The 16,091-nt window shown below is 35.0% G+C and overlaps 1 protein-coding gene across 16 annotated transcripts in view; it reads right to left on the reverse strand.

Annotated features, from left to right (window-relative positions):
* Nucleotides 1–16,091, reverse strand: part of CEP112 (centrosomal protein 112) — a 551,317-nt gene that overhangs the window by 390,335 nt on the left and 144,891 nt on the right. For all 16 annotated transcript variants that reach the window (XM_031657708.1, XM_031657706.1, XM_031657712.1 and 13 more), the window contains 4 exons: nt 7,032–7,186; nt 6,288–6,417; nt 5,477–5,569; nt 4,673–4,732 (listed from right to left, as the gene is read on the reverse strand). In XM_031657708.1, the coding sequence (XP_031513568.1) occupies nt 4,673–4,732; nt 5,477–5,569; nt 6,288–6,417; nt 7,032–7,186 (438 nt within the window). The remainder of the gene's footprint in view (nt 1–4,672; nt 4,733–5,476; nt 5,570–6,287; nt 6,418–7,031; nt 7,187–16,091) is intronic.

Here is a 16,091-nt window from a genome sequence, read left to right on the forward strand (position 1 = left end):
TAAAACTTGCCAATGAGATAGACATCTTAGAAAAAACAATTTCTGGAAATGAATAATTAAGAAATTACAAAATACAGCTGAAAGCTTCAACAATTGACTAGACCAAGCAGAAAAGAAAATTCTCAGAACTTGAAGACAAGACTTTTGACTTAATGCAGTTAAACAAAAATAAACTAAAAACAAATTTAAAAAGAATAAACAAAGCCTTTGAGAAGTATGGGAATACATAAAGCAACTGAAGTTACAAATCACTGGCATTCCCGAAAGAGAACAAAAAGTAAAAAGTTTAGAAAACCTATTTGAGGAAATAATTGACAAAAACTTCTGTAGTCTAGCAAGAGATTTAAACGTCCACATACTTCTTGTGCAACAAACACTAGAAAAAGATATTGCAAGATGCAATTCACCATGAGAAATAGTCATCAGATGTTGTCTAAAGTCAACACGAAGGAAAAAATCCTAAATTCAGCAAGACAAAAGCATCTAGTCACTTATAAAGAAAAAAACATCAGACTTCTCAGCATAACCCTTTTACAAACCAGAAGAGATTGGGATCCTATCTTCAGAGTGCTTAAAAAGAAACTGTCAACCACAAATTTTATATCCTGACATAATAAGCTTCATAAACAGAAGAAATATAAGGTATTTCCCAGACAAGCAAATACTGAGGGAATTTGTCACTATTAGGCTGGTTCTATAATAAATGCTCAAAGGAGTTCTAAACATGTAAATGAAAGCTCTGTATTCACCATCATAAAAACACATTTACATATAAACTTACAGGTCTTACAAAGCAATTGCACAAAGGAGGAAGAGAAAGAAATTAAATAGCGACATGACAAAACCCCAACCCACAAAGACAGAGAAAAAAGAAACAAAGAATTTATGAAACAACTAGATAACATTATAACAAGAAAAAAAACTCACATATGAATATTAACCTTGAATGCAAATGGAATGAATGTTCTACTTAAAAGACAAAGATTGACAAAATTGATTTTTAAAAGCCTGAACAACAAAAAAAGTACAGACCAATATCCCTGATGAACATATATGCAAAAATTCTTAATAAAATACAAAGAAATCAAGTCCAACAGCACATCAAAAACGTAATACACCATGATCAAGTGGGTTTTATTCCAGGGAGGCAAGGATGATTCAACATATGCAAATCATTAAATGTGATTCATCACATAAATTGAATTAATGCAAAAACCATATGACCTTCTCAACAGATGCAGAAAAAGTGTTTGATAAAATTGACCATACCCTAATGATAAAAACCCTCAACAAATTAGGCATAGGAGGAATACACTTCAAAATAATAAAGGATCTGTGTGGCAAACCCACAGACAACATCACGCTAAACAGGGAAAAGTTGAAAGCAATCCCAATAAGAACTGGAATAAGACAAGGATGCTCACTTTCACCATGCCTATTCAACATAGAACTAGAAGTCCTAGCCAGAGCAATCAAGCAAGAAAAAGAAATAAAAGCCATCCAAATAGAAAAAGAGGAAGTCAAATTATATCAGTTATTGATAATATGATCTTATACCTAAAAAAAACCCTAAAGATTTCTCCCCTCCAAAAAAACCTCTTAGATTTTATAGCTGAATTCTGTAAATTTTAGGATACAAAATCAATGTATAAAAACCAGTAGCATTTCTAAGTATCAAAAACAAGCTGAGAACCAAATCAAGAAGCAATCCCATTTACAAAAGTTATTAAAAAAAAAAACTAAGAATATATTTAACCAAGGAGGTAAAAGGAGGCAAAACTACAAAACACTGAAGAAAGAAGTTGTAGATGACACAAACAAATGGAAAAACATCTCATGCTCACGGATTTGAAGAATTAATACTGTTAAAATGACCATACTTCACAAAGCAATCTAAGATTCAATGCAATCCCTACAAAAATATCAATATCATTTTTCTCAGACTTAGAAAAAACAATCCTCAAATTCATATAGCATTAAAAAAGAGCCAGATTAGCCAAGCAATCCAAAGCAAAAAGAACAACACTGGAAGCATAACATTATTTCACCTCAACTTACACTACAAGGTTATAGTAACCAAAACAGCATGGAACTGGCATAAAAATAGATCTGTATTCTGTTAGGTAATACAGAATACAGAACCCAGAAACACCACCACATAACTACAGCCAAATGATCTTTGACAAAGTCAACAAAAACATATACTGGGGGAAGGACACCCTTTTCAATAAATGGTGGTCAGTTAATTGAATTGCCATATGCAGAAGAATGAAATTGAATCCCTATCTCTCACCATATACAAAAATCAACTCAAGATGGATCAAAGAATTAAATGTAGGACTTGAAACCTTACAAATACTAGAAGAAAACCTAGGAAAACTCTTCTGGACATTGGTCTAATCAAAGAATTCATGACTAAGACCTCGAAAGCACAAGCAACAAAAACAGACAAATGGGACTTAATTTTTTAAAAAGCTTCTAGAAAGCAAAGTAAATAATCAATAGAGTGAAAAGACAACCTGCAGAATAGGAGAACATATTTGCAAACTATGCACCTGGCCCAGGGACTGATATCCAGAATTTACAAGGAACAAACAACAACAGCAGCAACAAAATAATAATAATAATAATTAACAACCGATTATAAAGAAGGCAAAGGACATGAGTAGACCTTTTTCAAAAAAGACATACAAAAGGCCAACAGGCCTATGAAAAAATACTTAACATCACTAAACATTAGAGAAATGCATATTAAAACCACAATGAGATACCATCTTATTCTAGTCAGAATGGCTATTATTAACAAGCCAAAAAATAACAGATGTTGGTGAGGATGCAGAGAAAAGAAACACTAACACTCTGCTGGTGGGAATGTAAATTAGTATAACCTCCAAGGAAAACAGTATAGAGACTTCTCAGAGAACTAGAAATAAAACTACCATCTGAGCCAGCAATTCCACTTCTGGGTATCTACCCAAAGGAAAAGATCAGTACTCATAGGTTTCTCACAGCATTATTCACAATAGCAAACTATGGAATCAACTGTCGATAAATGGATGACTGGATAAAGAAAACGTGGCATACACACACACACACACACACGCGCGCGCGCGCGCACATATAGATATATATAGACCACACACAAACACACACCATTTGCATGTACATTATCTTAAATGAAACAACTCAGAAAGGGAAAGTCAAATGCCACATGTTCTTATTTGTAAGTGGAAGCTATATAATGGGTACACACAAACATAGATTGTGGAGAGTGTGGAATGACAGACACTGAAGATTTGGAAGGGTGGGAGGCTAGGAGGGGGCAAGGGATGAGAAATTACCTAATGGGTCCATTATTTGGGAAATGGTTACACTAAAAGCCCAGACTTCATGCTTATGCAATATATCCATGTAAAAAAACTGTGCTAGTACCTGTCAAATTTACACAAAAATTTTAAAAATAAATCTATAAAACTCGGCACTTTACTGCCTAAGGTATTAAGTGTGTCAATAACCCCCTAGTTATTACAGGAGGGATATCCACGTATATCAGTGGAAATAATACTATAAACAACGAACAATTGCTAATCTTTTTCAAGTAGTAGTCAGTACTTTCATTGTTTTAGGTTCCTTTGTTAAATGTTTAAAGTTCTTGTTGCACGTATGACACAACAGAATACCAAATACATCCCATCGATTGTATATTTTTAAACTGGTAGAAAGAAAATATAATTTCAACATGTTATTATGAGAGGTTAAGATAATAATATAGTTGTCCCCCAGCATCCATGGGGAATTGGTGCCAGGGTCCCCTGAGGATACCAAAATCCACGGATGCTCAAGTCCCTTTTATAAAATGGTGTAGTATTTGCATATAACCTACACACATCCTCCTATATACTTTAAGTCATCTCATAATAACTTACATAGTACCTAATCTAATGCTTACACATCACTTCATTCACATGAATTCAACATAGTACTTAACACACGGCAAATCCAAGTTATGGTTTTTGAACCTTTGTGTAATTTTTTTTCCTGAATATTTTTGATCCGTGGTTGATTGAATCCACGGATGTGAAATCCATGGATATGAAGGGCCAACTGTTCTCTTCACTCATTAAATGTAACATGCAAGCAGTGTTTTAATGTTGATATAACTAAAAATTGAACTGAAGCAGTTGTTTATTATATAAACAGGAAAAATAAATAAGCAAAATTTAATTACTAGTTAGTTGAAATTAACTTAGAAACAAATTATTCTTGGCCGGGTGTGGCAGCTCATGCCTGTAATCCCAGCACTCTGGGAGGCTGAGACTGGCGGATCACTTGAGGCCAGGAATTTGAGACCAACCTGGCCAAAATGGTGAAACTCCCTCTCCACTAAAAACGCAAAAATTGGCCAGGCATGGTGGTGCACACCTGTAGTCCCAGCTCCTCAAGAGGCTGAGGCATGAGAATCCCTTGAACCCGGGAGGCAGAAGCTACACTGAGCCGAGATTGCGCCACTGCTCCAGCCTGGGTGACAGAGCAAGGCTCTGTATAAAAAAAAAAAAAAAAAGAAACAAGTTATTCTTTAAAGGTGAGAATGTATGGTTTTATAAAAATCAGTTCGCCTTAATGCCTCATTTGCTATTTTAAATATTTTATAGCTTCCCATAAAACATATTACCTTTTTTTCATAGGTGTGTTTTAAATGACTTTTCTCCATTTGAAACTTATTTTCTTGATCCTGTGAATGATAAATGTTTATATTTACTATACTTTAAATTATACTAGAGTCAATAAAATTAGCAACCCAATGAAATCAGTCAATCTACTTAATGTCAAACTTTAGTTCAGAGTTTTGTATATTATTGAGTAAGCCCTACAGGCAGAAATTTGAGTAGCTTTATACTGCAAGGCATAAAATCTTAGTCATCTGAAGATATTACTATTCTCGGAAGTACTTGTTTTACAGTATAAGAAAATATTTCTGACCCTTAAGATTAAGAGATTACTTTAAAAATGACTAAGTCAATAAATATAGAAATGATAAATTTGAAGTTACATCATATAACAGTCCTTGGTATTTTCTGATCACTAGAGAAAAGATCTAAAAGGTGCAAAAGAGAGAGACAGAGGGAGAGAGAGAGGCGAGAAGAAAGAGGGAAAGAAAGAGAGAAATTATGAAGATTGGCAGGTAATTTAAAAGGAAATTATTCTAAAATAATAATACATTTAAATAAAATTTATTTTTAAAACTAATCTCAAAAGGGATCATTCCAATTCAAATATTGTACTTTATTCTCTACATCTCATTAGCATCAATCTCTACTAAGATAAATAAAATGTAAAATTATACAATGCGATAAAAGAATCAGAAAAGACGACCTGCATTTCTGAGTTTTATTTTTTAATTGACTCTCAACTATACATCTAAATCAAGAAAACTGTGTTTGACCATTGTTCTTCTGTGTAGGAATACGAGACTCACCCTTAGTTGTTGCTTTCTTTGAAGTTCTGATTCCTGTAACTGCTGTTTTAATTGACAGACATTCTGTTCTAATTCTTCAATCATACTAGATGCCTAGAAGGATTTTAAGAAGAATAAAAAGCAGAATATTGATTTTTGTACCATATTACACCTTCTGATTGAAAAAATGTCCCTTTTTTTTACCTCTGAAAGTTCAATCAGAATTAAAATTATCTAGAAATCTGAATGAAAAATGTTTTTAAAAGATACTAGAAAATTAATCTTTTAAAGTAAAAGGATAAATTAAATGCAGCAGGGTATTTAATATTATGAAAATGTAATGCTGATATAAAAATAAAATATTTTAAAGTAAAAACAAATTAAATGCTACATAATATTTAATGTTATGGAAATGTAACACTGACATAAAAATAATAGCTTTACAGAAAACTTCAAAATGTTAATTATAAAACTAAAGCAGAACCAAGATTTCAAAATAATAATAACGCATATAATTACTCTATAAAATGTATTATTCATACAACTAAGCAATGGAATTTATTTGTTTCCTCCTTTTAAAACTTTGGCACTTAAAATGATTAGCTTATAGCAGAGTTCAGTTTATTAAACATTTGTGTTGTGCTATATAGTAGACATTTAGAATTTTAAACATTTTAAATACCAATAAAAATTCCTGAAGTTCCTGTTAATTTAAGAATAAATTGAAAGACAGACTAATTTCAAATGCCAAATAATTTCTACTTGGCTACCTATGGCTCTAGGCTGAGAGAATAAATACTTCACATGGATTATCTACCAACATAAATAATACCTTAGAAGCTGAAAGAGCATGTTCTTGTTTTAGGAGGTTTATATCAGCATCATATTTGGTTTGTAACAGTTTCATGTTTTGCTCATAATCATTTACAAGATGGTCCTTCTCTTTATGCAGTGTGTTACGCCTAAAAACAAGGGAATAAAATAGACTTCCAATGTATTTAAAACCAATCTCTAAAATGAATGTTTTTAACCAGCTAAATCCAAATACATTTCCATTCAATATATTAAATAAGTATCCATCATTTTGTCAACTGCTTCTAAACATTCTGCTTATGTTAAAAACAGGTTAGGTACAGTGACTCATGCCTGAAATTTCAGCACTTCAGGAGGCCAAGGCAAGAGGATCACTTCAGAAAAAGACTTTGAGACCAGCCTGGGCAACAGAGTGAGACCCTGTCTTTACATAAATAAAAATAAAAACAGAACAATTAGGCAGGCATGGTGGTGCATGCCTGCAGTCCTGGCTACTTGGGAGGATCAGGAGAGAGAATTGCGTGAGCCCGAGTTTGAGATATAGTGAGCCATGATCACGCCACTGCACCCCAGTCTGGGTGACAGACAGAGACCCTGTCTCTAAATAAATAAACAAACAAACAAACAAGCAAAGAGCAGTATTTAGTTTAGGAACTTCCCATGGCTAAATGCACAAGGTGTAATTAATTTTGGCAGATAACTTATACAGTTAATATCAGCACTTTATAGCTACACCTGATAGATATCTGATTTCAGACAATACCTTGCCTTTACTTCTTGTAATTCACTACACGTTATCTGGTAACATCTTTCAAGTTCCGCTTTTTCTTGAATTAATTTCTGCCTCTGTAAATTACTGTTCTCTGCTTCTCCAGTCAGCTGCTGGACACGGGCCTCCAGTTCTTTGATCATGTGGTTCTAAAAGAACATGTCATGGTTAAGAAAGTCTCTCACTCAGTTGTAATACTTTTGTATCAGTAAGAAGCTTGAGGAAAATGTATAATCTATAAGAATAAATAAAACAAATGGATCATAAACCATGGTAGTAAAAATTAAATCAACCTTGAAATTAACCAAGTCTTTAAAGAAATAATGCTTACTACCACAAAAATAAGAACATCATAGTTATACACTTTTAGCCTTTTGTTCATTTAATGAATATTTACTGAGGCTGGTAATATTCAAAAATGTAGATAGGCTGGGTGTGGTGGCTCACGCCTGTAATCCCAGCACTTTGGGAGGCTGAGGTGGGCGGATCACAAGGTCAGGAGATCGAGACCATCCTGGCTAACACAGTGAAACCCTGTCTCCACTAAAAATACAAAAAATTAGCCGGGTGTGGTGGCGAGCACCTGTAGTCCCAGCTACTCAGGAGGCTGAGGCAGGAGAATGGCGTGAACCTGGGAGGCGGAGCTTGCAGTGAGCCGAGATCGCGCCACTGCACTCCAGCTCCAGCCTGGGTGACAGAGCGAGACTCCGTCTCAAAAAAAAAAAAAAAAAAAAAGGAATGTAGATACATAGCAGTAAATAAGACAAAGTTCCTATCCTCAGGAAGGTTTCAGTCTCTACGCTTCTTTATACGTACGCCCATTAGCTGACTACTTACCAGTGTTCTTTGCTTTTCATTTTAGTTTTTGAAATGTGTTATAATTATAAAAGTAATGTAATAGTATTTTTAAAGGAAATTCGTAACCCCAAATTTGTAGCACAAGGGTGCTCACATAAGTGATACAAATATTTTTAAGTGTATAAGAACATTTAATTAGTTGTAGTGTTAGTGCACAAGATTTTTATTCATTTTTTAACATCTTTGCCATTTTATAAAATGCACTTCTCCACTCTTCCACAGTATTAAGATTATCACGCAACTAAATCATTTCTCTATTATTTAATATTTATTTAGAATTTCCCCCTATGTAGAACTGCAATTTAAAACGTGGATAAAGGTATTTACCATCTTTTAGATACTTTATCTAAAATTAGGGTAAGCAAGCATTAGATGAAGGGACAATTAATTTTCAGTTTTAAAATTAAACTTCTAATAAGTTTGAGTAATAGTGACAGGTTAGTATGATGTTGCACTCAATTATTGTGTTACACTTGTTCTAAGACAACCATTTTAAAGATGCAGTTTCAGCATTAAATAATATTACAACCCTGACATCCTTTCTTCATTTCATCCTTTCTTCATTACAAAACCAAATAGGTATACAAGTTAAATTTTGGTGTAACAGCTTCCAATCTAAGTAAATGACTTATCTAACTTAAAAGTGTGGTTTATAGATTAAATTCTTTAAATGCATACAATTCCAAACTGACAAACATCAGAAGTTCCGATTTCTTCTTCATGCATCTTTTTCACTTTGTCTCTTCATTATCCCTCTGCTTTAGGAGCTCCTTTCAGAAAATAGTTTCAATTTTCTAATATATATTCTAAACACCCTTTGTGTCCTGCATATTCATTAACTGGAAGAAACAAAGAACACATACTTTGCTTTCCAGTTTTAGATGGCGGAATAAAGATGATTTGTATTCCTTCTTCTCTTAGAAACCAAAAACAGACAAGATGAACTAGAAATAGAAATGCAAATTCCATCCTAATAAACCCTGTAAGAGGATATTACAGGGTTTGTAATAAGTTGTAAGTTGGCTATAAAAGAGTAGCTTGCAGCGGATCATACTTCAATAGTAACAACTGAAAAACCCAGACAGACTTTTCTTTTTTTGAGACAGGGTCTCATTCTGTCACCCAGACTGGTATACAATAGTGTGATCTTGGCTCACTACTGCCTCAACCTCCCAGGCTCAGGTGATCCTCCCACCTCAGCCTCCTGAGCAGCTGGGACTACAGGTACATGCCACCACACCTGTCTAATTTTGGTATCTTTTTTGGTAGTGATGGGGTCTTGCTATGTTGGCCAGGCTGGTCTCAAACCCCGGCCTCACACGATTTTGGTCTCCCAAAGTGCTAGGATTACAGGCATGTGCCACCATGGCCAGTAAAAGATTTAATTAGTACGAAAGCACTTGAGAACTTCTAAGGCAGCTTGGAAACCTCATAGAGATGAGGCATCATCCTGTGAGGTGCTTTTACACTAGAAGTATTTTCCAATGGTAGAAGATGAGGATGGGGCAAGGAAACAAGGGCAGATGGTGGCCGAGGCAGTCAGGACTTGGGGAACTAAGGTCTCTCAGAAAACCAATGCACAGAGAAGTGGGCACCACACCAGCAGTTTACTCCTCAAGACAATTTGTCAAATTCTTTTTCTTTTTCTTTGTCTTTTTCTTTTTGGAGACGGAGTCGTGCTCTGTCCAGGCTGGATCTCGGCTCACTGCAACCTCCACCTTCCAGGTTCAAGTGATTCTCCTGCCTCAGCCACCTGAGGAGTTGGAATTACAGGTGCACACCACCACACTTGGCTAATTTTCATATTTTTAGTAGAGGTAGGGTTTCACTATGTTGGCCAGGCTGGTTTTGAACTACTGACCTCAAATGATCTGCCCACCTTGGCCTCCCAAAGTGCTGGCACTACAGGCATGAGCCACTGCGCCTGGCCGAATTTGTCAAATTCTTAGCATTTACAGGGCAGGAAGCCAAGAAACCAAGTGGAGAAAAAAAAAAAAACCTCAGAAAAGCACACTAGAGTTTTCTGCAGTATCACTGTACTTAGAAGTAAAATAGATTGTCCAAGGAGAAGAGCTCCTAGTATTAATAATATCACAGGCTTTCAGTTGAGACCTGTGTTGAGGACTACCACTAGGAGCGAAAGTTAGTCAAAAGCATACCAAAGATTACAAAGACTGCAACTCAGCCTTGAGTCAATTCAGTCCCTGAATGGATCCAGTGATCTGTCTCTACACCAGCTGCCTCTCAGAAGAGACAGAAGAGCCTCTCTGGAAGAAGATAACAGCATCCAGAGTCTTTAATATTTCTGTGCATAATGTTTGGCAAATAATCACAAAATAACAGGCATACCAAGAAATAAAATCAGAGGAAAAAACAGAAAATAGAAATAGACATGCAGGTGCCCCATATATTGAAATTGTAAAACATATAAGGCATGTGTTCTCCTGACTCAAAATATATGAGACATCCCACAAAATTGAGTGAAGAACAAATATAATTACAGGAATAGTCCAGAGGAAGAAGTCTCGTGGCTGGAAATCCTAGAAAATGTCATCAGAAAACACTTATACAAACTAAGTGGCATGCAAATAACACAACTGGTTCAATAATAACAGATGTATACGTTCTAACTGCAGCTTCTTTCAACATAATCTGGCACGAACAAGAAGCAAGAAAGATTATGCTGAATGAAAAAACTATGCAAACCATTTTTGCACAAAGCAATCTATGGATGAGATTAAGGGAAAGAAATGACATTATGAGCAAGTAAAAATTATAAGAGCAAACAACCAACATAGAAAAAAACAAAATGGAGATCCAGCATTTACCTAGTTGGTGTACCTAAAGAACAGAAATGGTAGAAAAAGAAAATGTACTAAATGACATATTACAAGAAAACTATACATGAAAATAATACACAAATAGAAAGGGTAAACTGTAAAAGTCACATAGAATGAAGAATGCCAAGACATAGGTAAAATTATTATACTTCAAGGAAATTATCCTTTTAAAGCATTAATCAGACATGTCACTCTTTTGCAAAACCCTCCAATGGCTTCTCTTATCACTCAGAATAAGAAGTGACTATCATGGCCTCTGATTTCATCTCCTACCTCCCTCCCTCTCATTTACTATACTCCAGCCATACGGGCCTCCATGCTGTTTCTCAAAGCCATCAAGCTAGCCTCAAAGCCTTTTCATTTACTGTTCTTTCTGCCTAAAGCATCTTCCTCCACGGGCCTGCATAGCTCACTTTCTCACTTCTTTCAGTTCTCCACCTAAATGTCATCTTGTGAAGGAATCTTTCCATAGCCACTTTACCTAAATAACCAGATCTCTACTGCCTATATTTCTCCGACCTCTTACCCTTTCTTCTGCTTTTTCTTTCTTTGTTGTTTGTTTTCCAAATAAAGTATAAGCTCAAGACAGCCAAGACATCGCTTTATTTGCACTAGATCTCCTGTTTCTTTCTAGCACACTGCTTAGCTTGTAGTAGGTATCCAATAAACATTTGCCAATTATCAAAACAGCTGACCTTGAACAACACGGGTTTGAACTGTGTGGTTCCACTTATACACAGATTATTTTTTCAACTAAATGGTGATCAAAAATACAATATTCACAGGATGTGAAACCCACTTACATGAAGGGTCTGCTTTTCCTGTACCCAGACTCCACAATGCCGATTGCAAGACTTGAATATGTGCCAATTTTGGTATACACAGGGGTCCTGGAACCAATCACCTGCATATACCAAGGCACTATTGTATTCTTAAAAAATAAAAACAGGATAATTGCTAAAATGTCAAAATGTCCCTTCCATATTCAAAACTGGAGTGGTTTCTGGCCATATTACAGAAAATATTAGCATTTTATATGGTTATAACTGGGTTACAATGAGGAAATAACAAAAATCTATCCAATATAGAATATGTCAAAATGTTTTTCACATATTTTATAAAAAATAGAGATAAAATACAAGAAATTCAACATAAAGGTAAAGATATTCCCTTCTATATTTAAAATAATTTCTGGAAATCTATTTCTTTTTTCTTTATATGAATCCAAAATAAATGTGAACATCATAAAATTTTAGAAAATATCAAATTGCTAAAGAAATAAACCAAGGCAAAGGGGGATGAATTACACAAATAAATAAATCCACAGACTTTGCCTAAAGAAAAAAGGTTTCTGTCAGCCAGAAAAACCAGACAGCCCTCTTTCTACAATGTGAATAATTAAATACAGTGGAGATGAGAGAAAAAATGCTCAGATAAAAGCATAAAACTATTTTTATGAGAGAAAGAAAAAAAGAGATGAAAGAGAAAGATATCCAACAAATCAGATTAGAAAATGATAGACATTGAAGCAATATTGTGACCTCAGCTATCTGTACATCACTGAACAAAGTAACAGTGATTAAGGGAACTTGAAATTTTTTTTTTTTTTTTTTTTTAGTAGAGATGGGGTTTCGCCATGTTGGCTAGGCTGATCTTGAACTCCTTACCTCAAGTGATCTGCCCATCTAGGCCTCCCAAAGTGCTAGGATTATAAGCATGTGCCACCATGCCCAGCCTTAACTAGAAATTTTAATTAAGGAATTATTAAAATGATGAAAAAAATTACCAGATCTGAAAGGAAGAGATTTGTGACTAAAATAGGTAACCCGTGGACTGTACCTATTCACAAGGAGCAGAACTATGAGAGGACGTGATTCGTGTTTATTGCCCTATTAAATGCTGTGGTTTGCACTACTGGCCAGACTTTTTGAGGATATGCATGTATTGTAAGTACCGACAAGTGAGTACCTCTGTGACTATGCTACTTGCCCATCCTTATTTGTCTCCACCTGTTGACAAACCTGCAGGTTCCAACAGAAAACAACAACTGTTGGTGAAGATGTGGAGAAGCTGGTACCTTTGTGCACTGTCAGTGAGATTGAAAAATGGTATAACCATTATGGAAAACAGTATGGAGGTTCCTCAAATATTTAAAACTAGAACTATCAAATGATCTGGCAATCACACTTCTGCTTATTTATCCAAAAGAACTGAAGTCAGTCAAAGAAATATTTGTACTCCCATGCAAAATTATTCACTATAGCCAAGATGTATAAACCGCATAGCATTAACCAGAGAAAATGGTGAATAGGAGATAGGATTAACATGTAGCTCTCTCTTAGACAGACAGAACAGCATCTAGAGACTCACATTGTGAACTTTTTCTCCAAGAACCAACACAGAAACATACCAGGAAAACCAAAAGAATTCACAGACCCTTTGAATAAAACAGCTTGCCACTGCAAACAACACAAGACAGCCGAAAAACTGTGAGCTCCTGAAGTGTGACGAGGGAAAGTCAGCCTCCAAACACACATCCACACTGGGCAGCCTGAACAATGTAAATGTCCATGGATGAATGCACAGCTAAAGAAAATGTGGTATATACATGCAATGGAATATTATTCAGCCATTAAAATGGGAAAGCCTGTTTTATGTTACAACTTGGATGAACCTTGAGGACATTACGCTGCATGAAATAAGGCAGTCACAAAGGGACAAATACTGCATGATTCCAGTTACAGGAAATATCTGAAATAGTCAAACCCATATAAAAAAGTAGAATGGTGATTGCCAGGGGCTAGATGGAATGGAAAATGGGAAGTTGCTACTCAAAGGGTACAGAGCTTTTGTCACTCAAGATAAAAAAGGTTCTAGAGATATGCCATACAATATCATGCCTACAGTTACTAATACTGCATTGTAACCTTAAAAATGTGTTAAGAGGGTAGATCTCACGCTGTGTGTTTTTTACCACCATAAAAGGAGAAAACAATGGCTAAAATTTAACACCACATTAAATGTGCATACACATAAAATTCTTGCCCAATTGAATAACCAAGGCTTCATGGACCACCAACATATTTTGATGATGAAGAATATAATGACAGCAACCACCACTGAACCCTCACTATAGGTCAGGCACTGTGCTAAGTGTTTTACCAGCTTTAGGCCATTTTCTCTTCCCTGCAAAAACTATGAGGTAGTTATCATTAACATCATTTTAAATATGAAAAAAATAGGACTTAGCAAAATTGATTAATGTGGCCATGCTTGCCCTACTGGTAAACTGGTAAGCAGCAGCAAATAATTTGATCCAAGATCTCCTTGAATCAAAACCTATTCCACTGCATTACATCTTCTCTAGGACTTTGATATTCTGCTCATAGAATTAACATAAAATAAATTTGCAAAAATACCTTGGGTTTACACATATCATTTCAAGACATAAGGTACACAAAGAAAAGCTAAAGTGCAACACTGCAATACTTGAGGTCTCTTTCTTAACCTCCCACATTATTACCGCTATTATTACCAGTCCCAAGATATTTTTTAATTGTATAATTGGAAGGCTGTAGTGTTTTCTACCTTGAACAATTTATTATAATAAAGGGCTGACTAGTGAAATTCTATTCATTTCTAAGCCCCTTTATTAAAATGCTCATTCCAGGAGAAATGAGACTCAAAAATGGGATATTATAATCTATTTGCTAAAGGAACAGACCAGTAGAAATAATCTGTTACCATAAAATGTTTCCTAAATATGTGTTGAAATAAAGGTGCCTCATTATCCAATGATTTCTTAAATGTATACTTTAGTTAGTTTAGATTAATAAAGTCAAGAGTTATCAGGTTTAAAATATAATAACTTTTAAGAAATAAATTTTAAAATATACAACCAGAATGCTCTGAAAATAAAATTTCAATATCCATCCACTCTCCATCTCTCCTTCTTCCCGTGACCACCTCTCTCTCTCCTCTCCCTGTCCTCTCTCCTCTCTCTCTCCTCTGGCTCTCCCATGCTGGTCATGCTAATGTCACTGGGGCATTATGTGATTATCTTCTGGCTTTTGCATTTCAAAGTACATTGAATAATTCTAACTATAATGCTAAGTAATGATTAAATCATCTTTCTCTCCAGTATTTATGCCGTCTTTTCCCTGTTTCAACAAATTAAACTGCCCATTCTGAATTTTTTTCATGACTTCCACAGGATGATTTTTCTAATACTACAAGATTATGTTTGTCTTTTCGTAACAAGTCTTACTCTAGTACCATAAAAGTATGAAAAGTATATTCCCAATTACTTCATCAGTAATAGAAATGAAAAGAACAGGCCCCAGAACCAGTCCCTTCAGCACACTACTCACCATATTCCACCAGGCTCATACTACTTTTTAAAATGAATTTTACAACATACCTGAGGCCAAACTTTATCAGCTTGTCAAAAGACTACTTCTCCTGAGAATTCTTCAGAAAATAACTCAAAGAATGCTATGTATAATATAGATTTTAAGTATATACATACATATGATTATCATATATCTGAGGCCCACCAGATAAACAAAACCAATCTAGTTGGTACTGTCTGTGAAGGCTGACATAAGATTAGGAAGTCCTGGGGCTGGCTATACCAGATACAACAGGAAGTCGAAGGTTGCAGTGAGCCGAGATCGCGCCACTGTACTCCAGCCTGGCGACAGAGCGAGACTCTGTCTCAAAAAAAAAGAAAAAGAAAAAAGAAGATTCTGATACGATTTATTCAAACACTGAACACCTGCCAAGACATAACTGTTGTTAGAAGCTGGCATGTTTTCTCACATGCAGATAAGTATTATATGAAATGAAAAAGTGGCCTCGGCATTAAGATCTATATTTGTCAAACAAGTACTTTTGTATATACTGATGCCAAGTTTCTGACTGAAGAAGCAAACTATGTGATGTCACTTATTCATTTTATTTTTTATTTTTAAAGCATTTTCTGAACACTAATGTTTTGCACACAATTCTACACACAAAGTACCTAAGTTTTGAACCTATAACATCAAGGGAAAGCCTAAAGGCATATATAAAGTATCTTAAAAACAACAACATTTGCCAAATTAATTTTTTAAACAGAATAAAAGAGCTGAGAGGATGCAAAATAGTGGAGTTCTTAAAATGGAGTAAAAAATTATTCAAGAAAAAGAATGCTGACATAGAACTATGTTTTGCCGTTGTAACAGACAGTGCAGAAGCAGAATTCAGTGGTATATGACAACAGAATCCAGGAAGAAATAAGTTACTGTACAGAAAATGATGAACAGATTACCTTGTATGAACAGGATATCTTCCCACATTGGGAACTCAAAGGTAG

Source organism: Papio anubis, chromosome 17 (genome assembly GCF_008728515.1).
Source record: "Papio anubis isolate 15944 chromosome 17, Panubis1.0, whole genome shotgun sequence".
Taxonomy (NCBI): Eukaryota; Metazoa; Chordata; class Mammalia; order Primates; family Cercopithecidae; genus Papio; species Papio anubis.